This window comes from Acinonyx jubatus, chromosome X (assembly GCF_027475565.1).
Source record: "Acinonyx jubatus isolate Ajub_Pintada_27869175 chromosome X, VMU_Ajub_asm_v1.0, whole genome shotgun sequence".
In the NCBI taxonomy this organism is placed as follows: Eukaryota; Metazoa; Chordata; class Mammalia; order Carnivora; family Felidae; genus Acinonyx; species Acinonyx jubatus.
In genome coordinates, this window is record NC_069389.1 from 46,773,568 (window position 1) to 46,800,347 (window position 26,780).

General features: G+C 40.4%; 1 protein-coding gene across 3 annotated transcripts; it reads right to left on the reverse strand.

The window, feature by feature from the left end:
- Window positions 1–299: 299 nt before the first annotated feature.
- ALAS2 (5'-aminolevulinate synthase 2) lies at window positions 300–26,460 on the reverse strand. Of its 3 annotated transcripts, XM_027053537.2 has the most exons (11): window positions 26,313–26,460; window positions 19,873–20,068; window positions 19,088–19,210; window positions 17,453–17,563; window positions 14,359–14,581; window positions 13,618–13,802; window positions 9,293–9,472; window positions 6,688–6,852; window positions 5,811–6,079; window positions 4,552–4,714; window positions 300–589 (listed from the first exon to the last, which is right to left on the reverse strand). In XM_027053537.2, exons 2-11 carry the CDS (start codon window positions 20,051–20,053, stop codon window positions 426–428), a joined length of 1,764 nt encoding a protein of 587 aa, XP_026909338.1. In that variant the 5' UTR covers window positions 20,054–20,068; window positions 26,313–26,460; the 3' UTR covers window positions 300–425. The 3 variants fall into 3 exon arrangements, with proteins under 3 accessions (XP_026909338.1, XP_026909339.1, XP_053058339.1); XM_027053538.2 differs by lacking the exon at window positions 17,453–17,563; XM_053202364.1 differs by lacking the exon at window positions 9,293–9,472.
- Window positions 26,461–26,780: the final 320 nt, after the last annotated feature.

The window sequence follows — 26,780 nt, forward strand, 5'->3', positions numbered from 1 at the left end:
CTTTCCCACCTTGGAAAATAGAGCTGGTAAGTCCTGTTCTACAAGGTACTATGGAAAAGAAAGCGGACATCCATTCTATCTGCTGGATAATACCTCCAAAGTTTTGGGGAACTATTCCTCTCTTCCAGATAGTTCAGTTAGGGCTGATTCTATCTCCTGACTTCAGGGGCTACATGGGCCTATTGTGTCCAGGTCTACCATTAATGAGTCAGTCAGTCCCTGGATTTTCCTCATGGCGCTGCCACTCATCTGAAGGAGTCAGATATGCAGTTTTCTGTCTAATAAAGGGCTACAAATGCTGCAGTTTGTTATTTGTTTATTTTTAGACTGAAGTCAGCTAGAGGCACACAATAAAGCAGAGGATAGGAGGAGGCTCAGTCCGAAGTGAAGTGCAGATGGGGTGGAGCTTTCAGGCAGCTGGCTTCTCAGGCATAGGTGGTGACATACTGGGGCCCCATGTTTCCAAAGTAGGAGCGTTCCCACTCACTCATAAGCTCAAAGTGCACAGGCCGGTGACAGAAATTGCAGGCAGCCATAGACACATCCTGGAGAGGCAGCCCCACCTCAGTCCAGGCTACCAGCAGCTTCTCTAAAGGTGGTAGGAGGTGGGGAAGGAAAGAATTGGTTAGACTAGGTCTTAATCCCTGTGTCACAATACAGATGTGCCAAGATAATGATCCCCTCAAACCTCTCAGATATCTTGGAGCCAGAAGTAACCTCTTCTGTTTGCTCCATTGTGTGCTATGAATGTTACCATTTGTGTGTGGGTGCTGTTATATACAAAAGATTGGGAAGCATTTGACACAATTTAAAGCTGTACTGGCCTGGTCTGGACCACTCTGTAAGTACAGGACATGCTGTGGCCTAAGAAGTGAATCCATCTGCTTGGAAACTCAGCCTGATAAGTTAACACTGACAGTAATGATGCAGTGTCATCATTGTGACCTGGGAGCCTGGGGCAGAGGGAGTTCCTGGAGTGGGTGGGAACCCAGAGGAGAGAACCTGACCCTGTTGTTGGAAGTGCCTCAAGTGTGTGCCAGGGCTCTATCCTTGGCTTTGTTTTTATGCTTACTCCCTGGGAGATCTTGTCTAGTCTCATGGCTTTTAAATACCATTTATATGCTAATTCTGAACATTTCAACTCAGCCCAGACCCTTTTGAATTCTAGATTTGTATATCCAATTTTCTTTCTGTATTTCCACCTGGGTGTCTGATAAGCATTTTTCACTTCACATGAACACAACTGAGCTAATTATCTCCCTACCTTCCATCAAGTCTAATTTCAACCTTACCCATCTCGCAGTTGATGGCAATTCCAGTTGCTCATTTGAAAAATTTTAGAGCCATCCTTTATTTTTCTCTTTTTCTCCTACCACACATCCAATTTATTAGCAAGTAACCACTGGCCAGCAGGTAACCACTGGCTTCACCTTCAATAATTAAAACACTTCTCATCACCTTTAATGCCATCATCAGGTCCTAGTCACTATCCTCTCTTACCTGGATTATTACAGTAGCCCCCAAATGGATCTCTCTGCTTCCACTCAGTCTCCCTTTCAGTCTATTCTCAACATAGAAGTTGGACCAGTTCTATTAAAATGTGAGTCAGCTATGTCACTCTGCTCAAATCCTTCAAAGGACTGTCTATTTCAGAGTTAAAGCCAAAATCCTTCCACTGGACTACAATACCCTACACAGTCTGGCCTCACATTTCCCCTCACCCACTTTTCTGTCTGCCTCTTGCTTATACCACTTCATCTACACTCATCTCTTTATTGTTCCTCAAGTACAGAGGAAATACTCCTGTGATTGGGTCTTCCCTGCCTTATGTTGTTCCATCTGCCTGGATGACCTTTCTTTTGATATCTACCCAGCTAATTCCTTCACTTCCTTCATAGCTTTGTTCAAATGTCACCTCAATGATCTCTACCCTTAACACTTTAATGCTACAACCCTCCAAACTAACTCCTCCCCAAAAGCACTTCTTATCCCCTTATCCTGCTTTTTTTTCCCATAACACTTAAAAGTACCATGCTATAATGCATTACTTATTTTTAAAAGTTTTTTGACTATCTCCTTCCACTAGAATATAGTCTCCAGAAGGATAGTTATTGTACACCTGTTGTTTACTGCTATATCCCCAGCACCTAGAACAGTGTCTAGCAACAGTACATACTCCCATACTCAATAAATATTTGCTGAAAGAATGAATGAAAAGATGGCTGATTTAAGTCTAGAAGGTAAAAGGATGTAAGCCGGAGGGAAGAGTGAAGGAGAGCGTTCCTATTAAAAGGGAGCATAATTGGCAAAGCACCAGAGGTAAGAAAGTAGAGCAAACTGAGGGAACTATAAGTCACTCAGTGTAACTACAGAAATAAAAGACATGTGGAAAAAAAGTGAGGACATAGAGATCACCAGGTTGAAGCCATTGAAGGTCATGCCAAGGAGCTTCAACTGTTCTATATGCCAGTGGTCTCCAAATTTTGGAGTGTACATTCTATCAATACAAACATTTTAGCACATACCTTCAATCTATGTATATTTTTTATATACTGAAACTTGTATCGTCAGTCTATATGTTAAAGATCCATATCAGTAATGCCTAATTTCCTATTTTTAAGATATAAAAGGTAAACACAAGATTCTAATAGCCCTGCTCATCCTATGGATCATCTTGTATACCTCACATTGGAGACCACTGCTCTAGTCTAGGCAAATAGGAAACATGAAGAGGTTTAAGCAAGAGAGGTAGTCAAATGTTTACAAAAACCCCTCTGATGCTCATTATAGGGAAGAAATTAGGGATCAAGAGAGAAGCAGAATAATTAGGAAGAAATAACATTGACATACTAAAAAACTGGCAATAGAAAAAACAGATTAGGCTATAGACACCAGTTGCAGGATTTCAGGAAGGGTCGGCTGTGGGATTGAAAGATTGGTGGAGTCATCGTAGATGCTTCTCATATATCTTTCCTGCAAAAGCTCAGCGTAAATGGACACTCAGAGAACCGAGAGTACTGAGGACTCTATAATTGAAGCCCAGAACAATTTAGAGGACTGAGCAAAAGATCCAGGACTCTGGATCATCAGCTGAGGTAGTAGACTTAGTGGTTATGGCAATGGAAGTAGAGACAGACTCCCCAGTTCAAATCTAGTAGCTGTGTGATCTTAGACCCATTACTATATATTTTTATGCTTTGATTTCCATATATATATATATGTATTATATATATATATATATATATATATATATATGAAATGGAATGGAAATATAATGGAAATGGAAACATATATATGCTTTGATTTCCATATATATATATATATATATGTATCATATATATATATATATATATATATATATATATATAATGGAAATGCTAATAGCATCTCTATCCCATGAGTATTAGGTAAGTTAATACATGCAGTGTTTGGAACAGTGCTTGGGACATGTAAGTACTTAATAGATGTTGGCTAGCATATTTGGTGTTTTTAAATGAATGAATGGCACCTAAGTATCTTGTCTTCCTTGAACTCTAATACTGCCTATGCTCCAGACATACAGAATGACTGTTGCCAATGTATGTCCTCTGTTTTCCTATCTCTAGGTCCTTGATCATGGAATTGCCTTATTCTGGAATGTCCGTACACTATACCACGTGTACTTCAAGGTGCAGCACAAGGACTTCCTCACCCACAAAGCCTTCCTAACTTCATGCTTCCTACTTTACCTAGCCCTATGTGATCACTCTCCCTCCAGCTCCTGGAGTGCTAGAGCTCATCATACTGGAGCAGTACTGTCTATGTCTGTCTCCTTTGCTAGACCATCACCTGTCTACATGTCTTTTGCCCAACAGAGTTGGAATACACATCTGCTCTATGCCAGGCCCCATGCTAAAAACTGCATCCAATGAGAATTCAGTAAACTTTAGGTGAATTGACTAAACTGGCATCATTCAGGACACAACTCAACCTACTCGGTAGTTCTACAAGTCTTTCAACTCATTCTCTGTCTTATGTTGTCTTTGTAGCCTCATAGATTGACACTCTTCCACTTCATTCCTACTACCCTACTTTCCAGTAACACCTGCTTATTGTTCTTGATATATCTCAGGCTGCTTCCCACTATTCACCTTGCCTTTCTTCATGCTCTTCCCTTTGCTAGGAATACCAGTTCCACACTCTCTTTCTTTTCTTGGTCCAATACCACTCACCTTGTAAGACTCAGCTCAGGTGTTACCTCAGTAGGAAGCCTGTCTTGAATCTCGCATGTTGGGTCAGGCCCCTCCTTTCTGCTCCCACAACTCCCTGATGCACTCTTTGTTGAAATTTGATCACCCCTTAAAGTCATTGTTTGTGTCCACTATGGCTCAACTGAACTAGAGCCCTATGGGTCTATTTCTCATCCATTTATTACCATAGTAGAGGGTCTGGCACACAATAGGTATTCTAGAAATAAACTTTTAAACTGAATGGCATTCATTCTCTCAACTTCTTCAGATCTTGCGGCTAAAGGCAAAGAGACTGCTATAGACACCCATATTGAGAACTTACCCACAAAGTCATCCATCATCTGAGGGCTGTGGTGGGGGGAGGGTGCCAGGCGCAGCAGCTCTTCACCTCGGGGGACAGTTGGGTAGTTGATGGCCTGCACATAGATACCATGCTTGGAGAGCAGGAGATCACAGATCTTGCTGTTCAATGCTGCATCACCCACCTGGGGTCAGGAGAAAAGCCTGTCAGTATCTGCTAGCCTAATAACTAGTTCCATTAAGCAGGTGGAGGGAGTCACATCAATGAACATCACTGAATTTTTGGACAGTTTTTTTCCATAAGGGGCTTATAGTGGCAGCTCCAGATTTTCTATTAAGGAGTTTCTCAGAGGCAGCAATTAAATTTGAAGGGGTTTGGATGGAGGTGGTGCTAGGTACCTTGTCTTGATTCTGTTTGCAGAGCAAGCACACTGGTTTTACCTAGATGGCATGTTAATTTGTGGTGGTTCTGGGTAAGAAGATACCCCCTCCCTAAACTATCTCTGTGGTGCTTTCATTGGGTTAATTAAAAAAAAATATCAAAATAGTCTTTCTCAGTATCCCCAATATTTCCCAATATCCCCAAAAGGAATACTGGGTTAGTCCAAGGAGCAGTGACTATTTCTTTCTCATCCATAAAGCAGTCACATAAAAAGTGTCCTTACCACACCCTGACATACTGACATATACAAATAGATGTTATTTAAGAAGTAGCAATTCATTTCTAAAGGCAGTAAATTCTTAAACATAGTTGGGAATCCAAAACAGCTTCTTGTCCCATGATTTTTTATTTTCTTTTTTTTTTTACTTCAATTCTTATTAAGAAATGTTTCACATCATGACTGTATTATACATACACATATACACATATACAAACCTCAAACAAATGTCTCACAAAATGATACCTTCTCTATGTTTGATGTATTCCAACATTTTCTATTCTGTTTTTTAAAAATTTTCAATGCTAGTCATAACCTACTAAACTGATTTTGTGACCCACTAATGGTCTTGATCCATAATTTCAAAAACACTGAATTATAGGTCATGGGTACCTAATATTGTGAGGGTCAGGACAGTCTAATAATCATGAGATTATAGCTAATGCAAAAAGAGGTGGTTAATCCAGAATGGCTGATAATTTTTCAAAAAGGTAACAAAGCTCCAGATAAGGACAGTAGGAAAGCAAAGAGTTGATGAGAAGAGCGGATGTTGATTTGCTGGGTGTGGGAAGGTCCCAGAAGAGATAAGTAAGTAGGGCAATGGTCAGGGTTGGGCTCTCACCCGGATAGGGATGATGTGGCTGGGGCAGGGGATGACAGGAAGTCCCCTGTCCATTAGTAGCTGGCGCATGTGCTTGACATTTCGCTGGTGGGCTCGCCTCAGGGCTTGGCCCTCCTCTCCCTTGAGAAGCTGCACAGATTCCAGAGCTCCAGAGAGCACCATGGGAGGGAGTGAGGTGGTGAAGATGAAGCCAGCAGCATAGGAGCGTATCATGTCCACCAAGTCACTGGTGCTGGCGATGTAGCCCCCCACACAGCCAAAGGCCTTGCCTGGAGACAAGGAGAAGAAGGATATGCACAGAGACTATCATTAGTCTCTAGAGGAATAGGATCATATCCAGGTAACACAAGGATGTGCACCAGAAGCTGGAGCTCCAGACTCCTTTCTCAGGCCTCTGCTTATCTCTCTTTTCCATGACAAGACCGATAACTGATAATTCTGCTGCTTTGAGATAGGACTTTCAAGGTCTGCCATATGCAGTGACTAGATAGGCAGGAGCTGGGTGGGGACCTTTAGCTGGTTAGGCCCAAAAGTGGAACTAAAATGAAATTTGGAGCTGGAGTAGGGAAGGAATTTAGAACCACAACTCTTCATGTACTGACTTGAACCTGGCTATTTGGCCCAGCTTAGCTTGCTTTTTTTTTTTTTTTTTTTTTTTTTTTTTTTTTTTTTTTTTTTTTTAGAAAAACCCTCCCAGACTTTCTCAGCATCTCTGCAGTAGGGTGGAAGTGGAAGGAGGGAATCCAGGAGTTCCATAGCCTGAAGCTGTGAATTCTACCCAAATATCTTTTATAGCTTTGGGGAGGAGGAAGGAAAGGGCCTTACAAGGGCCTTGTTTCTGGATTATATATAAAGGCAGCCCAAGGTACTCACTCACCAAGAGTTCCAGAGACAATGTCAATCTTGTGCATAACTCCATCACGCTCCCCAATCCCAGCACCCCGGGACCCATATAGTCCTACAGCGTGAACCTCATCCACGAAGGTCAGAGCTCCGTACTGGTGGGCCACATCACACAACTCCTCAAGGGGACAGATGGCACCTGAGAAAATAGAGGTAGGAGATTACAACCCTTCCCCAGGGTTTGTGACCCATAACTACTTTGGGTTGGAAAAGGATGAGGGTGTGTATACTCGGGACTATTTCAAACCTCTTTAAATGTGTTGAATGCTTCCACCTCATTCCCACTCAAAGGGTGTGTGTGTGTGTGTGTGTGTGTGTGTGTGTGTGTGTTTGCGTGCGTGTGTGTATTATCCCTAGTTTGCAATCAAAGCTTACCTCTCTACTTTTTACTTCTGACAGTATCTGTCCTCTTGTTCAAGGCATTTCCCAGCCTCATTCAATTTTTTTTTCCCTCCTACAAGTCTGTGTATTTTCACTTAGGGTTGCACTGGCCCATATGATGCCTTTGTTTTAATAAATTAAAAAAAAAGCAACTTTTTGATCTAGGTTAATGCCGTCCTGATTTCAGATCCAATTCATTCACTCAGGCAGGTGCTTTTGGAATCCCTGTCAATATCTTTATACTTCACTGGTCCTCCTTGTTTCTATCTTTCTGGATTTCTGTCATTATATTTTTTCCATAACCATTTCCATTGTTATTTCTATGTCTCCATTTTTCTGTCTCTGCTTTTGTTTTTCTCTATCTTTCTCTTTTTTTCTCTCCTTCCCTCCCTCCCCTTCCTCCCTAATTTAACCATCTCGCTGTTTGTGTCCCTTTCTGTCTACCTCTTTCTGCTTCAGACTTTCTCTGTAAGTTTGTGTCTCTTTCTGAGTTTCCTTGTGCCTCTATCACTTGTCTTTTCTGTGCCTCTGTGGGATTGCGTTTCTCTCATCTATGTCAATACTGTTACCTGAGGGCACCCTCCCACAGGCACAATCTCAGTTTATTGAATGAAAGAGAATTAGAAGTAATCTGTATGTTTCTCACTATTCATACAGATTTACCATTTTCCCACGTTATTCTAGACATCTTCTATGCTTATAATTGTTTATAAGGTCTTCAAATGGCTATGAATCTCATATATAGACTTTGTGGCCACTCTGCATATATAAGAACTCATACATTCTGTCTTTCCCCATATGCAAAATGCTGAGGTGCAGGCAGTTGGAATACAGAAGAACGTTCTTCAGGTGAAAACAGGGGCTCCAAACCAGGATTAAAGAATGTGAGCAACTCTTGGGACAACATGAGGGAAGAAAATCACAGGAAGTGGAACTTGAGATAAAGAGTAAGATGACTCAAGCATCATTTCAATGGGAGAAATTTAGCCCTAGAATTGATAGTTTAAGCAGTTTCTGCCAACAAAATAAGGAGCCATTCACTTGCAAATGTAAGGAAGTTAAATGATCCCAAGATGGTTTCCACTAAAGACAATGAATTAGACTAGTTTCAGCTAGTTGTAGAACTGCAGTGGGCACAACAGTTAAGTTCTTCACATATATCAACTAAATTCTCACAGTTACTCTATTATAACCTCCATTTTACAAATAAAGCAACAGACACAGAGCAATTAAGAAATTTGCCCAAGCTATTAAGTTGTCATATTGGGATTTGAACATGAATAGTCTGGTTCCGCTGTTTCAGCATCACAGTTACGTTATGCTGATGGCACTTATATAAGCTAAATCAGGTAATACTATGGACTCTCCTTTGTTTCAGTTGGAAAAACAACAAATTGAAATGAAGTGAGGGCATCTCTCTTTAATAAATCAAGAAGGTGATGCCTAAAACACATGAATTCTGCTCAAAAAGTAGCAATAGGTAGCAATTTGAGCATTGTTTTAGTTAGGGGAAGATCAGAGGAAGAAGGGTAAAGATCATTTATTTCTACTTAGATCATAATAAATGGGATGACTTCCATTGTCTCTAATTCTTGCAACCAAATATTTTATGTTGGGGAAAACTGAGACTCAGGGAGTTTAACAGTTACCCAAGAGCATGGAACCAGTAAGTGCCAGAGGTGAGGCTTGAGCCCAGGTCTGTCTCACTTGCAAACAAATTTTGATTCCAATGCTTCATACTAGACCTTGCAAAAACTCTCAGCCAATGGTTTGTAAAATTTTTCATTGCAGAAACCAGACACTTGGGTGATTGATATGCACATCATTTCTAATGGAGTATTATGTGAAGGAATTGGAATCATATGTACTAGGTGCAAATACTTTGGCACCAATTTACTGATCCAACCAAGACAAGTTGAGTGGTGTCTCTGAACTTCAGTTTTTTAACCTGTAAGATCAGTATAATAGCTGCCTCCATCCTTCAGCTTATACTGGCTATATGACCTTGGGCAAGTTACTTGTTTATGTCTCAGATTCCTCATATAAATAAATAGAAATAATAATAGTACCTACCTCATAGAATTGTTGTGAAGATTAAGTGAATTAATACATGTAAAATACTATAATTTTTCTTGACATATAAAAAATTCTATATGTGTCAGCTATTATTGTCATCATGTTTTTTATGATGTACATACCATCCATGGAGTGAACGGTCTCAAAGGCCACAATTTTAGGTATCTTAGGGTTGGACTCTTTTAGAAGTTTCTTCAGGTGGTCAGGGTCATTGTGCCTGAAGACAAACTTGGCTGCTCCACTGTTGCGGATACCTTGGATCATTGAAGCATGATTGCCTGCATCTGAGTAAATCGTGCACCCTGAAGAACCAGAGGCATATTTCTTAAGCTTCTGTTCTGGTATTTCTACTTCAACCTCAGGACTGACCTGACAGGGGCAGAGAGCCAACCCTCCCTCCCTTTGAAGATCCTGCTCTGCTTCCTTCTCCTCTGGAAGTCTTTTTGACACCTCTTCCTCCCTTGAAAGGACTACCCTGCCTGAAATTTTGACCCCTATGCCCTTCCCTTCAATCAATTCTAACCCTGATTTGGCACTATCTTGGGGTGGACGAAATTTTAATTTCCCAAGAAGCCCTAGAGTTTCTTGAGGGCAGGGTCTAAATATATAAAATCAAAATATATAAGATCAAGCCGTGGAAAGGAGTTTATCCCAGGGAATGCTTGTCGACTTGGACTGATACTAGATTCTCCCTGGTCTAAATAAAATCCCACCTCTTTCAGGTAGCATCTCTCTGCTTATAGTTACAGGGTAGATACTTAGCAGATTTTCAGTTTGAATCATAAGCTCATGGCATGTCAGAGCAGAGCAGAAGAGCTAATACTTATTCTTCTCAAACTATTTCAAAAACTAGAAAAGGAAGCAAAACTTCCAAATTCATTCTATGCATCCAGCATTACCATGATACTAAAACCAGATAAAGACTCCACTAAAACAGAGAAATACAGGCCAGTATCCCCAATGAATATATATGCAAAGATTCTCAATAAAATACCAGCAAACTGAATCCAATAATATATTTTTAAAAAGTAATTCGCTATGATCAAGTGGGATTTATTCTGGTTTGCAAGGGTGGTTTGATATTTGCAAATCAATCAATGTGATACACCACATCAATAAAAGAAAGAATAAGGATCATATGATCATTTCAATAGATGCAGAAAAAGCATTTGACAAAGTACAACATCCACTGATGATAGAAACCCTGAACAAAGTAGGTTTATAGGGAACATATCTCAACATAATAAAGGCCACATATGAATAAACCACAGCCAATATCATCCTCAGTGAGGAAAAACTGAGAGCTTTTCCTGTATGGTCAGGAACAAGACAGGGATGTACACTCTTACCACTCTTATTCAATATAGTACTAGAAGTCCAGGTCACAACAACCAGACAACAAAAAGAAATTAAAGGAATCCAAATGAGTAAGGAAGAAGTAAAACTTTCACTATTTGCAGATGACATAGTACTCTATATAGAAAACTGGAAAGACTCTGCCAAAAAACTGCTTAGAACTGATAAATGAATTCAGTAAAGTCGCAGGATACAAAATCAACATACAGAAATCTGTTGCATTTCTATACACCAATAATGAAGCAGCAGAAAGAGAAATTAAGGAATCAATCCTATTTATAATTGCACCAGAAACAATAAGACACCTAGGAATAAACCTAACCAAAGAGGTGAAAGACCTGTACTCTGAAAAGTTTAGAAAACTGATGAAAGAAATTGAAGAGGACACAAAGAAATGGAAAGACATTCCATGCTCATGGATGGGAAAACCAAATATTGTTAAAATGTCTATACTACCCAAAACAATCTACACATTTAATGCAATCCTTATCAAAATACCACCAGCATTTTTCACAGAGCTAGAACAAACAATTCTAAAATTTGTATGGAACCACAAAAGACCACAAATAGCTAAAGCAACCTTGAACATGAAAGGCAGGGGCACCTGGGTGGCTCAGTCAGTTGAGTGTCCAACTTCAACTCAGGTCATGATCTCATGGTCTGTGAGTTTGAGCCCCACATCAGGCTCACTGCTGTCAGCACAGAGCCCATTCCAGATCCTCTGTCCCCCCTCTCTGTCCCTCCCTTGCTCATGCTCTCTCTCTCAAAAATGAATAAACACATTTTAAAAAAAGAAAAGAAAAGGTGAAGGTATCACAATTCTGGACTTAAGTTATATTGCAAAGCTATAGTGATCAAAACAGTATGGTACTGGCACAAAAACAGACACATACATCAATGGAACAAAATAGAAAACCCAGATATGATTCTGCAATTGTTTGTCAATTAATTTTCAACAAAACATGATAGAATATCCAATGGGAAAAAGACAGTCTCTTCAAGAAATGGTGTTGAGAAAACTGGACAGCAACATGCAAAACAATGAAAGTAGACCACTTTCTTACACCATACCCAAAAATAAATTTAAAATGGATTAAAGACAAATGTGAGAGGAAAAATCCCAGAGGAAAACACAGGCAGTAACATCTTTGACCTTAGGCGTAGATTCTTACTAGATATGTTTCCTGAGGCAATGGAAACAAAAGCAAAAATAAACTATTGGGACTTCATCAGAATAAAAAGTTTATGTACAGGGAAGGAAACAATCAACAAAACTAAAAGATATCAGATAATTTTGTATCTTTCTGTCTCTGGTACTTAGTATAAGGCTAAGTACACAGTAGATGTTGAGTAAACATTTCTTGAATGAACAGATGGACACATTACTTAATTATAAGTGAGTAAATAAATATGTTACTGAATGAAAGAGTGAGAGGAGCGTTATCAAAAGATGAGGCTGAAGAGGTAGAATGAAGCTAGATTATTGAGGACTTTAGAAGCCATGATAAAAAGTTTGGGTTTGGTCCTAAGTACAATAAGGATATACTACAGGGTTTTTGGCAGAAGGGTAATGAAGATAGGTTTGCATAAAAAAAAATATTATTCTGACTACCATGAAGAAAAGAATACAGGAGGGCAAAAGTGAATTAAGAAAATGATTTTGGTTTAGGCTAGGATGGTGGCAGTAGAAATGGAAAGACGTTTAATTCTAATGATTGAAGAGGAGGTTCACTGAAAAAAATCCCAAAGAGGTTGGATTTGGTTGGGGTTATGTGTGATCTCACAAAAGTTTCTGAGAAGTAGTGGGGATGTTTACAGTGTGCTGAAGAATCAACAGAAGTAAGGTAGTAGATAGCAAGTGTGGAGACTTCTCTCAAGCAGTTTGTCTGTTATAGAGAGGATAGAGATAGGGCAGTAGCTAGAGACTGATGAGAGGACATTTTGTTAGATGAAAGAGACATTAGCGTGTTTAAAGAGGAGAGGCTGAAGACACAAGGAGAGAGGGAAGTGATAGATCAAGGTTCCTAAGGAGGCAGAGGAGAAAGAGACAGAGCACCAGCAAAAAGGATTAGTCAACAAGAAAAAGGGCACCTCTTTCATTGTGACAGGAGAGAAAAAGTGAGAGGACATGTGGGGATGTTTGAGTTTGTAGGTAGTTTTTGTCAAGGAGTTGAGGACATTGCTACCTAGGGTCTTCTATTTTCAGGGAGGAAGGAGGTGAAGTCACTTGCTATGGGTGAAGGTGAGGTGGAAGTGTGGGAAGGCTGAGAAGAATGGGGGATTTGCAAAACTGCTTTGGAGACTTGGAGGGCTGACCATAGAAACAGAATTGCCAGACACCATACAGGTCCTGGTAAAGGTTGGGTACCATGAATTTTTAGTGGCTCCCATCTGAGAAATTATATACACCTAGGATTGACATGGAAAAGGTGGAGAGTTATAGTCATCTGTGATTGGAGCTGTGATAGAATGACAGGCATATGAGTTGAGGACATTATTAACTAGAGAGTGGGAGATTGGGAAGATTAGGTCCAGATGGGATCCACTGGGATTGGCTTTAGGCAGAAGAGATGTGCCTTCAAATTGTAAAAGAAAAGAATGAAAGAAGGGCAGATGAAAAATTAGATGTTTGTAGGTTTGGTGGCTGTAAGTTAAAAGAATTTCTGTCTGGTGGCTTCTTTTTTTGTGTGATGTGAGATGTGAGGCTATTTGCTAAGAGTGAAAGAAAAGATAGTCACAGGTTTTAAAAGAGAAGAAAGTTTGGAAAAAGCTAGTATGGAGACATAATAGGACTGTTTATGAGTGTTAAGAGCCCAGTTGAGTTGTGAGGTGATAAATTTATGGTGTCAACCATCTGTGAGTTTGGGCACTACTATCACTACTACTCTGTAGTAGTCTTCAGCTTAAGTGCAGAAGGGGAGAAATGAGAAGGATATAGTCATCCAGCTCTGAGGATACACAAAGCGGGTAAGAAGAAAGGGCAATGGGAGGAAATGAACTCATAATAGACGGAAAAAGTGATGAAGGCAGTGAGGCTGCATGCTGTACTGCAGGATACCAACAATAAGCAGAACTCAGGCCCCAGGCTTACCTGGCAGGATCTTTGCCAGGGTGAATAGAGTAGAGTCATTGGCCACAAAGCAGGAAGAGAAGAGTAGGGCTGCGTCTTTTTGGTGCAGCTCAGCCAGCTCCTGCTCCAGCTCCACATGAAACTTACTGGTACCTGAGATATTGCGAGTACCACCAGCTCCAGCTCCATGACGCTGCAGGGTCTCCCTGGCAAGGAGAAAACAGGGTAGACAAGGAGAGGGGGAAAGAAACCCTTGTCAGGCACTGAGGAACTGAGCAGGTTTCTCTTCATTGAGGACAGTGTTGAATTAGTGATCCTTATGAGCTATGTCCTATGTAATCAAGTTGAGGGCAAGATGGAGAAAATGATGACACCTGGGTCCTCCTTCTCAGGCTGATGGCATTCAGGGATGGAGGGAGAAGCTAGGTTGAATGTAAACAGCTTGGAAGACCTTCTAGAGGAGGTCACATACTATCTCTGGCAATACTCATTCTGTAACCAAAGTAAGAGCTCATGGAAAGTGGGACTTGCTTGGCCTTTCATCTTCTCATAGAACTGGACAATTAGGACTTTGGAAATCATGGTTTGTTGATTGACATTGTTCATATTTGAGGATTAGATATGCTGGAAGACCATGAACAAAAGGGTTGGTAGGTAGAACCCAGATTTCCACTGCTAGCTCTGCCTTTCCCATGTGTGGCTTTGATTCTTCTCTGTATTCCCTGTGTTCCCACAGCTCATGGCCCAGATCTTACTACTCACTGTGTAGCTTGCAAAACCCGAGGGTGTCGGCTCATGCCTAGATAATCATTACTGCACCAGACAGACACATCCTTTGAGGCCACAGAGGCCTCAGAAAAGTGTTGGGCAAAGGGGTATGCATCAGCCCAGCGGTTTACAGTCTTGAACACACGGTAGGTGTGGTCCTGTTTCTTCTCCATGATCTTGTGCCTGAAAAACTGGTCATAATCAAAAACATCGTTCCCTGCAGAAGTAGAGATGGAGATGAAAATAATTCATTTTGAATTACTTCCTGATTAGTCCATATTTCATTGGCACTGTTGATTTTGAGTTCTCCAGTTCTCTATTTATTCATTTATTTGATAAGTCATGAACTTACTGAACCACAGTAACTCTCCACTATTTCATTCAACTATCCCTTTGCTTACTCACTTGCTTATTCACTCAAGTAATTTATTCATACATCACTTGGGCTGCCTACCCCTGGCATGGCCTCCTCTCTTTTTCTAAGGTTAGCCTTCTTACTGAAATCACTACTTCTAGCTTCAGTAAAAAGAGTTTTGACAGATCTGGTCTCTAGTCATTTCTCTGCCACTTCCTAGTTATGTGACCTTGGGCAAGTCATAAATGCTCTCTTAGTTTTAATATCCTCATCTGTAGAATGGGGCTAATATCTTCTTGCAGAATTGTAAGCATTTGATGACAAGCAGAATGTAATACACCCAAACTAATGTCTGGTACATAGTAATGTTATTGCAATGATAGTAGTAGTAGTAGTAGTCATAGTAATAGTAATAGCCAATATTTAATTATATTATTACAACCAGTATTTAACAAGTGCTTATTACATGTAATGCCTTCTCTTAGGGATGTTATAAATATTATTTCATGTATTCCTTACAACAGTTTATTTTTTTTAATTTTTTAATGTTTATTTTTGAGAGAGAGAGAGAGTCAGAGTGCAAGTGGGGGAGGAGCAGAGAGAGAGGGAGACACAGAATCTGGAGCATGATCCAGGCTCTGAGCTGTCAGCAGAGTCCAATGTGAGACTCAAACTCAGGAACTGTGAGATCCTAACCTGAGCCACAGTCAGATGCTTAACTGACTGAGCCACCCAGGTGCCCCTGGAGAGTTTTATTAGTATATTCATTTTACAGATGAGAAAATGGAGACATAGACAGTTTAGGTAACTTTACCAAGATTTTGCAGCAAGTAAGTGACCTACAAGTAAGTGACCTAGAGTTTATTTTTTAAACTGCTACTAGTACAAAATGGAGCAATACTATTTTCAGGATAAATTGACATAATGTATGCCAAAAGATTTGTTAAACTCTAGAACTCTATACATGAGACAGAAATCATGATTGTTGCAAATGACAACTTACATGGTAGGGATGTAAGTTGGTAACATCTTTGCTGTAGGGATGTTTAGAGATATGTATCAAGAGTTTTTAAAATGCAAATGCTGACATACTTAGAGAAATATTTGCAGCATTTTTAACAGAAAAATGATTGACATCAAGAACTTATTTTTTAATTATTATTTTTTAAAAATTTATTTATTTATTGTGAGAGAGGGGGAGGGGCAGAGAGAGAGAGGGGGAGAGAATCCCAAGCAGACTCTGAGCTGTCAGTGCAGAGCCTGATGTGGGGCTCAGTCCCACAAACTGGGGGATCATGACCTGAGCTGAAATTAAGAATCCCACATTTAACAAAATGAGCAACCCAGGTGTCCCCAGAACTTATTTTTTAATAATTCTGAAAAATAACTATGAAAACTTTTCACACCAGTAGAAAAATGGGCAAAGAATATAAATAGAAAATTCAATAAATGTGGAAGAGGATGCTTAATCAAGGAAAATCAAACTGCAAAATCAAATTTTTACCCATGTTGATAATGATTTAAAAGTTTGATAATATCAAGTGCTGGAGAGGGTGTGAGAATATAGATACTCTCTTTGATAACTGGTACACCCCTTTGGAGCACTAATTGACAATATTTATTAATACTGAAATTGTACACAACCTTACACCCTAAGAATTTTCACCTCTTAATGTTATCCTAGAGAAAAAAACTTACCTATGTGCATGAGGAGTATATTCAACGTTGCTTGTTACATCACTGTTTGTAATAGGAAAAACTAAAAACAACTCAATAGGGGAATAGCTAAATAACCTCTAGTATATCCATACTGGGTCTAAGATAATACTATATATTATCATTGAGTACATTTATATGTACATAAAACCAACATACAATATAAACCAGAAGAAAGTTGAAAAATTGAATGAAAAATTGAATATAATAACCTGAATTATAAATGCTTGATTAACTTAATTGATGGTATATCCATGCTACAGAAGACATTTCAACCATTAATAATTATTATGCAGCTCTATGCTTAGGGACATGAAATGATGCCCATGACATATTGTTAGGTAAACAAAGCAAGATAACAAAACTGATAGAATAAAACCCCATTCCTAATAAAAAACATGCATATGGAGGGAAGCATAGGAGGTGTGGTGTGTGTGTGTGTGTGTGTGTGTCTGTGTGTGTGTGTGGTCAGTCATGGGAAGATATCTGGAAGAAAATATAACAAAAAGGTAATCGTGAATGGGTGCTCTGAGTGATTTAAATTTCCCTCTTTATATTTTCCTGTATCTGTTGAAAAATACAATGATTCATATTCCTTTTATATTAGAAAAAGGCCAAATTGCATTATGAAAAATTAATATAAACACTATAAACACATACAAGAAAGGGAAAAGAAAAGGCTCTCAGTAAAGGATGAGTTTTTGAGGGAAGCAAAGAGAAGAAATAATAGGAGTAAACCTAGTATTTAAAGAGCCTTGAAAACAGCTAGAAACATTTCCATAAACCTAATTTTATTTCTTCCTCATGATAACCTGTTGAGGCAGGTATTAAAATCTCACTAAAGGGAAGTGACTTACTTGCCAAACCACAAATATCCAGCAAGTGCCAGCATTAAAATTTAAACCTAGACTCCCTTTGGTTCCAAAGCACTTACTGACATTTCCTCTATCATTTCAGAGGCCTCTTCAGCACTCCTTCCACATTCCTACCTCTCTATATCCACCTCATCAAACTCACCAACCATGTTGTTCTGAACCAGGTGTGTGACCTTTTCTGAAATTAGCTCTGGCTCCGGAAGAGTGGACAATGGATTTCTTAGGCTGGTTGAGGCCAGGGAGCTGTGCAGGTCTGACAGAGTGTGGGATTCATTGGCCATGAAGAGAGGGGAGAAAAAAGAAAGCATGTGCTGTCCTTTTAAAACTCAATACAACATGAAAATTCAAGTTTATGAAGTAGAGAAGCCTGCAGAGAGAAGAAATATTCTGTAAAGGGAGCCCCAACTCATCTCCCTAAGTGGAAACCTGTGTCAGGACACCTTCTATAAGGTGTTATATTTTCCTCATTAGAATTTTCCCTTGGGTTAAGTAACTGGGGCTGCCACCCTGCATCTTGCAGTTGGGAGGTATATGCAGGACAGTGTACCATACTCTTCTTTTCTGAATGTCATTAAAATTCAATTTTGAAAGTTTTACCTTTAATATCCCAAAAGGGCCTATGAAAAATATCAACACTGTGATCATCTTTCAAATGTGATTATCTTAAATAGTCTGTGTGGGGAATAAGCTTAGGAATTCCCTGAGCCTGCACTGATGGGTTAACAAGGCATAAAGAATTATAAAGCCATAGGATGCTCACACTCAAGTTTGGGTAAACAAGATTAGGTAAACAGGTATAGAGAGGGCGGGGCAAAAGCCCCAATACAAAGGTAGGTGAGGTAAGTAAGATTAGGTATTCAGGGCGGATACACCCCCCAAAAAAGCTGCTTTCACAGGAAAGAAGGACCAATTTAGGTAAACAGGCAAATAGGGCTATAGACCACTACTGGGTGAAGTTGCCCAGAGGAGAGCTAATTAGCAAAAGAAAGGTGCCTTGTTAACCCTGAGGTAGCATGCTCTATCTGTCTTATCCCCTAGGCTAGCTAAGGTAGACAGACACAGTCTGCCATTAACAACCATCTGCCTGACACCAGGATTTTGTTTTATATTGACCCAAACCCCTAACACTGTATTATCTTTAAACCCCTCTTTCCCTCATGCCCATAAGTTAATGTTCACAGACTTACTGTCTCTTTGTGCATGTCCATCACTATGTTTGTAAGCCTTCTGATCCTAATAAAAATGGAACAAGGGCCCTTAATTGGGGCTCTTGTCTCCTCCTGGACCTTAGCCATCTCTCACATTTTAATCCTCCATCTCACTTTCTTGCTGGACAAAAAAGAACTTTAGACCCAGAGTATATGACAAGTCTGCACCAATTGAGTTGACCTGGGCTTCATGCCCTTCTGAAAGATGTATCTGCTTCTAGCACTTATTCTTTCATGCAAATCCAGATTGTCATAGAGGGGTATTGCTTAAATGTGGGAACCCAAACTGTTGGGATCCATTTAGCCACTTGGGATAGAGGAGGAAGAACTCTAGAGGGCTCATTTTAGACTAATAGCTAAAAGTTACAAGAGCCTATGCACATATGTGTGTTGGGGAGGGTACATTACACTGTCTAAGCTATTGCCTACTAGGGTCCCTTTGGAAAAGACTGGACTTCCCATCATGGGATGTGTACTAGCTGACCTTGAATTAGCCTAGCTGAGGACTGTGATGAAGTGAGTTCAAGCATTAGGAGTAGAAGCTGGATGAGGTGGCACTTGACTCCAACCTGTCTTGAAAGTCTTTACATCCTCCTGGACTTCTGGAGCTGCCTTCTGCACAATCTTGCTCTTCCCATCCTGGAGTTCTGACAGCATAAAGGGACAGTGGCTCTTGGCCCAAGATGGAGAGTCTATGCAAAGGCAAGAGAGTAAGTAGCAATGCATTTCCAACCATACGTTTAACAATGATTACTGAAACCTACTATATCCCAAAGCTCTATCTCAGGCTATGATAGAGATACAGAAATAGATAAGTCTTGGTCCCTGTGCTAGAGGAGCTTCTAGGCTGGCACAAATGGCATACACTGAAGACACATTATGAACAGTGCTGGAATGAGAGGGAGGACATGGGCTATGAAAGTCTAAAAGAGGGAGTGGACATGACCCAGAATTGGAATTGGACAGGCTGGAGGTATAAACAAGGCTCACAGAGGAGATAGATGATGCTCAAGTAAAGTGTCACATGAGAAGTATGAGATACTGTAATACAGGGCATGGGTGAGGGTCATTTGACAGGAGTAAAGACTCAGAAGCTTGAGACAATAGAATTGATCCAGGTAATTTTAAGTAGTTTCAGCAAGACTGGATTATATAGAGTGTGAGAGGATGGGAGTGAGACTCTCGTGAGAAATATTGGCAGAAGTCAGACCCCAGGTGAATTTTGGGATTAACTTATTTGCCTTGACACTTTTCACATGATCTTTCCCATTTGTTAGGTAATGATGGCCAGTATGACTTGGCACTTTGTCTCCAGGACTCAAACATTCTCTCCAATTTTCCATAAACTTCTTACCTCCTCCAGCCTTGGTTGCCTTAAGGTGGATTTGAGAACTAGTTGGTCCTTGGGTGGTCAGGATAGGACAGCGTCCAATACCAAACAGGAACTGGTGAGTCTTTATCATCTTGCCCAGGAGGCCTATGTGGCCCCGGGAAAACACCGGACAGCACTGTAGCAACATGACTGCTGCTACCATACTGAGCCCGAAGTCCTGCAGAAGATGTGGAAGAGATGAGAGTCTACCATGAAGGCCTGGCCAAAAGCCAAGGGTCATTCCTGTGTTTGATCCTTCCCACCCAGTGCATGCTGCCCTCCCAAGAGATGTACTTATCATCCTTCCATGGCAAGAACTTTTCCCAATGTAAAAATGTACCAATAGAGCATCAGGGAGGAATAAATAAGACAATGACCATTAGACAAAGTGATAAAGGAAAGTTCCAGCTGAAGGTCAGGAAGCCTGAATTCTGATTCAGACTGCCACTGACCCCTTCTGTGATGGTGAGGAGTACTAAAGTGTGATTGTGTGTGGCAGGATGAGAGCTGACAACTTACCAACTCTTTGATAACACTTAAGGCTAAAAATCTTTCTAAGAATATGAGCCTCAGCCAAGTTAATATTCAGCCTGCTAATGCAGACAGATGCCATTGGCCAGGGCTTCTGGGGCTTGGTTTAGAGTGTTTCCTGAGCAGGCCCAGCCACCAAGGGAAAAGGAGTTTGAGACCACAGGTACCAGCTTAAGTAGATTCAGGGAAATAGGACAAAAAGGCGGGCTTTAGGCTCTACAGGCCATGTGCCACTAGACTGGTATTTTGCTTTCTTTGAACTTGCAACTGGATTTTAGAAAAGGACAGTTAGAGAAGGAGATGAAAACAAGACCCAAAGGGTCTGGGAAACAAGTCTATGGGATAATGTAAGAGGCAGAGGCTATGACAGAGAAGAGAAGGGACAGAATGAAGATCAGAAAAAAGAAACCAAATACTTATAGTAGGCATTCAATAACTATTTGCTGAATTTAAGAATAAGTTAATGAATGAACAGGGACTCAAGAGGAATAAAGAAAAGAAGAGCAGGTGAAAGAAGAGTCAGAAGAAAAGAGAGATTGGGAAAGATAAAAATAGGAAAGTAAGAGAGAACAAAGGTACAGTGATAGTGGTGAAGTTAGAAGACAGAAATTGTGGGGCACCTGGGTGGCTCAGTGGGTTGAGTGTCCGACTTCAGCTCGGGTCATGATCTCACAGCTTGTGAGTTCAAGCCCCACATTGGGCTCTGCACTGATGGCTTGGAACCTGGAGCCTGCTTCGGATTCTGTGTCTCCCTCTCTCTCAGCCCCTCCCCCACTCATTCCATGTCTCTCTCTGTCCCTCAAAAATAAATAAACATTTAAAAATTTTAAAAAAAGAAGACAGAAATTGTGGGGAAGAAAGAGATCAACAACATAGGGAAAAGGGATAGGGTAGTTATATGAACAGGGAGAGGAGGACTTATCCAGAAAAAAAAAAAAACAGAAAAAAGATGATGGGAAATACAAAAGGATAAGCAAAGAGACTTAGATGAGAGAGAGAGAGAGAGAGAGAGAGATTGAGTGACAGAGCAGAGGTATAGGCAGAGACAGACAGAGGGATATAAAATGGACATGAGGAGAGATGGAAGTAACTACAGAAACTACAAAGACTAAAAAAACTGAGAGCAGGAGAGGAGAGAATACAGTAGGAGCAGAGAGTCAGCAGGGTTCAAAGATAAAGGAGAAATGCCTCCAGAGAGAGTAGGGGTGAGGGAGAGAAACACAGAAGAGTTACGGGAAGACGAAATCAACCCCACTGAGGGAGATGAGAGAGAGGCTGAGCAAGAGAGAAAGGAGTAGAGACTAGATCAAAGAATACAGATGGCGAGGTGGTTAAGGTGGGTTTAGGATTAAGATGAGGGAGGGGCAAGAGATACAAAAGAGAAAGGCAATGAACATGAAAGGAGAAATAGATTAAAAGGAAAAGGGCAAACTGGAGGTCCAATGTCATCCAGTGAGACAAAATATGGGACAGGACAATAGGAGAGATATGGGGGAATGTGGAAAGACTAAGGCCCTGGAACCACCAGAAGAGATACTGAGTAGAATGTAGCAGCACCTCCAGTATACAGAACTTTATATTGGAAGGCAAAAATGAACAGGAGGAACTCATGGCCCTGTCCTCATACCGCAACCTCCTTCATATCTTACAGAGTATCATCCTTCCCCCCCTAATTCACAAAGCAATCTCTTCCCCTTGTTTATCCAAGAATATTCTCTCTACAATATTCACAGGCTGTCATGGGAACATAGGTCAGTATGTGGGGCAGGGACTATGGGCCCTGAAATTGGGAAAGGCCAAGGTATTGAAAAAACTAAATGAAACTCATGTTAAGCCTTTAGAACAATGCCTGGCACACAGTAAGTTTTCAATAAATGTTAGCTTTCCCTACTTCAATTTCAGCTTCCCAACTCCCTGTTGGATGTTCTTGGAAAGCCACTTCCCCTCTCTGGTTCATAGCTTTCATCAGCTGTCAAATGTAAGGCATTTATGGCTAGTTCATGGGGTAGGTAATGAATTGGATCTAATGCCTACCTCATATGTAGAGATATGAGTCCCCCTTTCCCCTGCCTGCCTGCAAAGGCCAAAGCACTTAGGGCTGAGTCTGCAGACCACAGATAAAGCTCCCAGTATTTATCACCATTGGGGTCTGACCACTCCCTAAGTTGAGACCAGGGTGTGGGAGAGGAGGGGAACTCCTTTTTAGAATCATTTCTGACCATCTGGCTGGGGCTAACTCTGGCTAAATTTGGTAAGGATGGGTGGATGGTCCAGGGAAAGGCAGGCAAAGAAAATGGCCAGGTTCCAGGCTCTTGAAAACTCCTTTTCCTAACATCGACACTGACAACAATAATGACAACAACATTGGGGTATGTAATGGGAAGAAAATCCCCCAAGATTGGAAGAAGGGTCCTGTCCTACCTTGGAATAATGGTGGATTATGGTTTACTCCCACCCCGTGTATAAAAATGAAAGAAAACATATTGTATCTGTCTTTCTCTGTATGACTTATTTCACTTAGCATAACACTCTCCAGTTCCTTCCACATTGCTACAAAAGGCCATATTTCATTCTTTTTCATTGTCAAGTAGTATTCCATTGTATATATAAACCACAATTTCTTTATCCATTCATCAGTTGACGGACATTCAGGGTCTTTCCATACTTTGGCCATTGTTGAAAGTGCTGCTATAAACATTGGGGTATAAACAAGTGCCCCTATGCATCAGCACTCCTGTATCCCTTGGGTAAATTCCTAGCAGTGATATTGCTGGGTCATGTGGTAGATCTATTTTTAATTTTATGAGGAACCTCCACGCTGTTTTCCAGAGTGGCTGCACCATTTACATTCCCACCAACAGTGCAAGAGGGTTCCCCTTTCTCCACATCCTCTCCAGCATATATAGTCTCCTGATTTGTTCATTTTAGCCACTCTGACTGGCATGAGGTGGTATCTCAGTGTGGTTTTGATTTGTATTTCCCTGATGAGGAGTGATGTTGAACATCTTTTCATGTGCCTATTGGCCATCTGGATGTCTTCTTTAGAGAAGTGATGAATGGATAAAGAAGATGTGGTTTATATATACAATGGAATACTACTTGGCAATGAGAAAGAATGAAATATGGCCTTTTGTAGCAACATGGATGGAACTGGAGAGTGTTATGCTAAATGAAATAAGTCATACAGAGAAAGACAGATACCATATATTTTCACTCTTATGTGTATCCTGAGAAACTTAACAGAGGACCATGGGGGAGGGGAGGAAAAAAAGTTAGAGAGGGAGGGAGCCTAACCATAAGAAACTATTAAAAACAGAATAAACTGAGGGTTGATGGGGGGTGAAAGGGAGGGAAAAGTGGGTGATGGGCATTGAGGAGGGCACCTGTTGGGATGAGCACTGGGTGTTGTATGGAAACCAATTTGACTATAAATTTCATATTAAAAAAATAAAAATAAAAATGAAAGAAATTCAATACACTCATCATCTCTAAGGGACTTTTGACAATGATATTCTGAGTGACCTGGGAAAATACAGACTACTTCTTTGAATTTGTTGAATTATCAAGTTCTTTCAAGCTTCAATTCAAATTTCTCTGTTCCGATACTCCTTTCCTCAAGTTTGTCCAGCCTCACTCTGCCTGCCCATCTTTATGACCCATAATCTTATAGTCTAGTTACCTTCAGCTCTGTTTCCATTCCATTTCACTATCTATCATGGGACTGTAGTGTGTAAAATTAAATCAAGAAAGTATTTTAGGCAATTTAGGGTATTAAGAACACAGCTTTGGGAGCCAGACATTTTTGAATCCTGGCTGTACCGCTCACTAGCTCTGAGACCTTAGAAAAGTTATGTCTCTTCTCTATATCTTATATCTGTAAAATGTAGATAATAACAAAGACAATTTACTTCACAGGGATGTTGTGAAGTTTTGGCAAAATAATCTGTACAAAGTATATAAAACAGTACCTATTTTAAATACTGAAAAATATGTTAGCTATTATTTTTATTTTCTATACTTTCTATGTAGAGAAAGTGAAGGTACATCCAAGTAAAGTCACATCATGAATACACTAGACTAGTTCACAAAAATTGATTCTTGTCTCAATTCTGATTTTTGTCCTTATCCTATTACAACATACTGTGTGAACTTGGGCTCTGTAGTTTTCTTCTCTGGGCCTCAATTTCTCCATAGACATTGGACTAGATAACTTCATAGATTTCATCTGGTCCTAATAGTGAAACACTGTTGTAAATGCTTCACATGCACTGACTTATTTAATTCTAACAACAACACTGTGAGGTAGACACTAATATCAATTTTATTTCAAACCTGAGGAAACTGAAGCCCCCAAATATTAAGTAACCTGTCCAGGTGACCAAGCTAGTTAGTAGGAGAGGCACGATTCAAACCTAGGTCATCTGGCTCCAGAGACTGATACCTTAACCATTATGGATCTATGATTCAAATATTACTACATATTTTCTTGACTGAAAGACTGACTCTAGACATCAATCCCCTCTGCTGCACTAACAGGCCCCTTTCTGGGACATATGATTTTGGACTTTGACAAATGCCTTTACGAAAGGAACAGATTTCTAATTGTAGTGGAATTTCAGGCACGGGTGAGCATTCATTCATTCATTTCATTTAACTATGCACCCATTGTGTGATAATCCTTGCCAAGGATCTTCTTAAAACAATGCTTTTAACAAAAGGTATAATGGTAAAACTTCAGGCCACGTGACATATTATTACTTGAAGGTGTTCCCTGCACCTTAAAATCCCCTTTCATGTCAGCAACCAATCTTTAGTCCCAGAGATCAGAAGGGCCAACCACAACTCTATCCCAGAAGAGAGCCAGAAACCACTCATTGCCACATTACTTGCTATTTCCCCTTTGTTGCCTGCTTTGCAAGAATCAGTTAAGTTTGGAGGAGATGTGATCACTTTTCTTCAGGAATTGGAAGCATCAGGCCTTACTTCCCCTCCTAGTATCCTCCCACCATCATGGAAGAATCATAGAGAATTTTAGATACTTGGAATCATAGAACCAGAAATTTTTAGAAACAAAAATTTAGAAGACCACAAAATCAAAATCAGAAGAGGTTGTGGAAGTCATAAGACAAGCCCTCTTTTCAGAGAGTGAATGACTTGTCTAGGGTCTCACAGTGAATTGGGGTGAGAATACAAATCTATTGACTTTCAGCATAGGGCCCTTATAGTGACACAACATTCCTCTTCCACCTTCTCCCCTTTATGCTAATTATTCAATTCTCAGTTCCTTCAAATCTCTCTCTACCCAATTCATCCTTCCCATCATCCCCACATTCCCTCAATTTTCTCTCCCTACCTCTGGCCATCTAGGCACTGACCCGTCGAGCTCTGCCATCATCTGAGCAGAGAGAAAGAGTCAAAGTGAAGGAGAAATGGAGAATTGTTGGAATAAATATCAAGACCTTTTTCTGGGAAACAGAGAAGAAAAGGAATATAGATACAGACAGAGATTGAGAGATACAGAGTATAAAAAAAGAGAAAAAAAAAGATTGGGAGAAGAATATACAGACAGAAATCAGACAAAGGAAAATTAAGAGAAAGCTAGAGTGTCAGAATTGAAGTGAAGTGAATGATCTTAAATACCAACAAAGGAGGGGAAACAAGGGAGGAAAAGACCAAAGAAAGCCAAAAAATATATAAAGAGAAAAAAAGAGAAAGAAGAGAAGGGGATAAAGAAAAGAAAGAGAAAAAAGAAAAAGAGAGAAAAGTGAGAGAGAAAATGACAGATTCTAAGGAACAAAGTTAGATCTAGTGAGGCCAGAGAGTCAGCGTATGCAGCCTTGAGGTGGGCAGAAGACCAGAAAGAGTGCACCCAGGCTGAAAGCAACTCTTACCTGTTGCCCTGCACTGAGGACGAACGAACGACGGGTGGGTGCTGTGAGTCAGGACCTGGCATTTATCCCTCCCCCCTTGGCTCAGCTCCACCCTTCTCTCCTGCTGGCCAGGCTATCCATTGGCCCCAAAGGTATCTCAGGCTTTTGCTAGAGATAAAACCCAGTGTAGTCCCCTATCACCCAACCCCATCACTTAGCACTACCTCTCTCCTATTTTCTTTCTCTTCCTCCTCTGGAATAGTTAAATGAGCCTGCTGGGTTTTGGAATCAGATAATCAATATGTAGCTGCACCTTGAGCAAAATCACCTCTCTGACCCTTGGTTTCCCTCAACTATAAAAGGAGGACGATAAAACTCAGAAGCAACTGCAGCACAAGTGGGAATGGACTCAGCTTTCACAGACTACATCCAGGTCGTTGTAACAATTTAATAACATCATCTACAGAAAACTTTGCACACTGCCTGGTT

Coding starts and splice junctions, on each gene's coding strand:
- ALAS2 (XM_027053537.2), bottom strand. CDS start 20,053: ATGGTAGCAGCAGTCATGTTGCTACAGTGCTGTCCGGTGTTTTCCCGG. Junction 14,582..17,452: donor GGTTCAGAACAACATGGTTG/GTGAGTTTGATG, acceptor CTACTTCTGCAG/GGAACGATGTTTTTGATTAT. Junction 4,715..5,810: donor GCCACATCATCCCTATCCGG/GTGAGAGCCCAA, acceptor TCCTGACCCCAG/GTGGGTGATGCAGCATTGAA.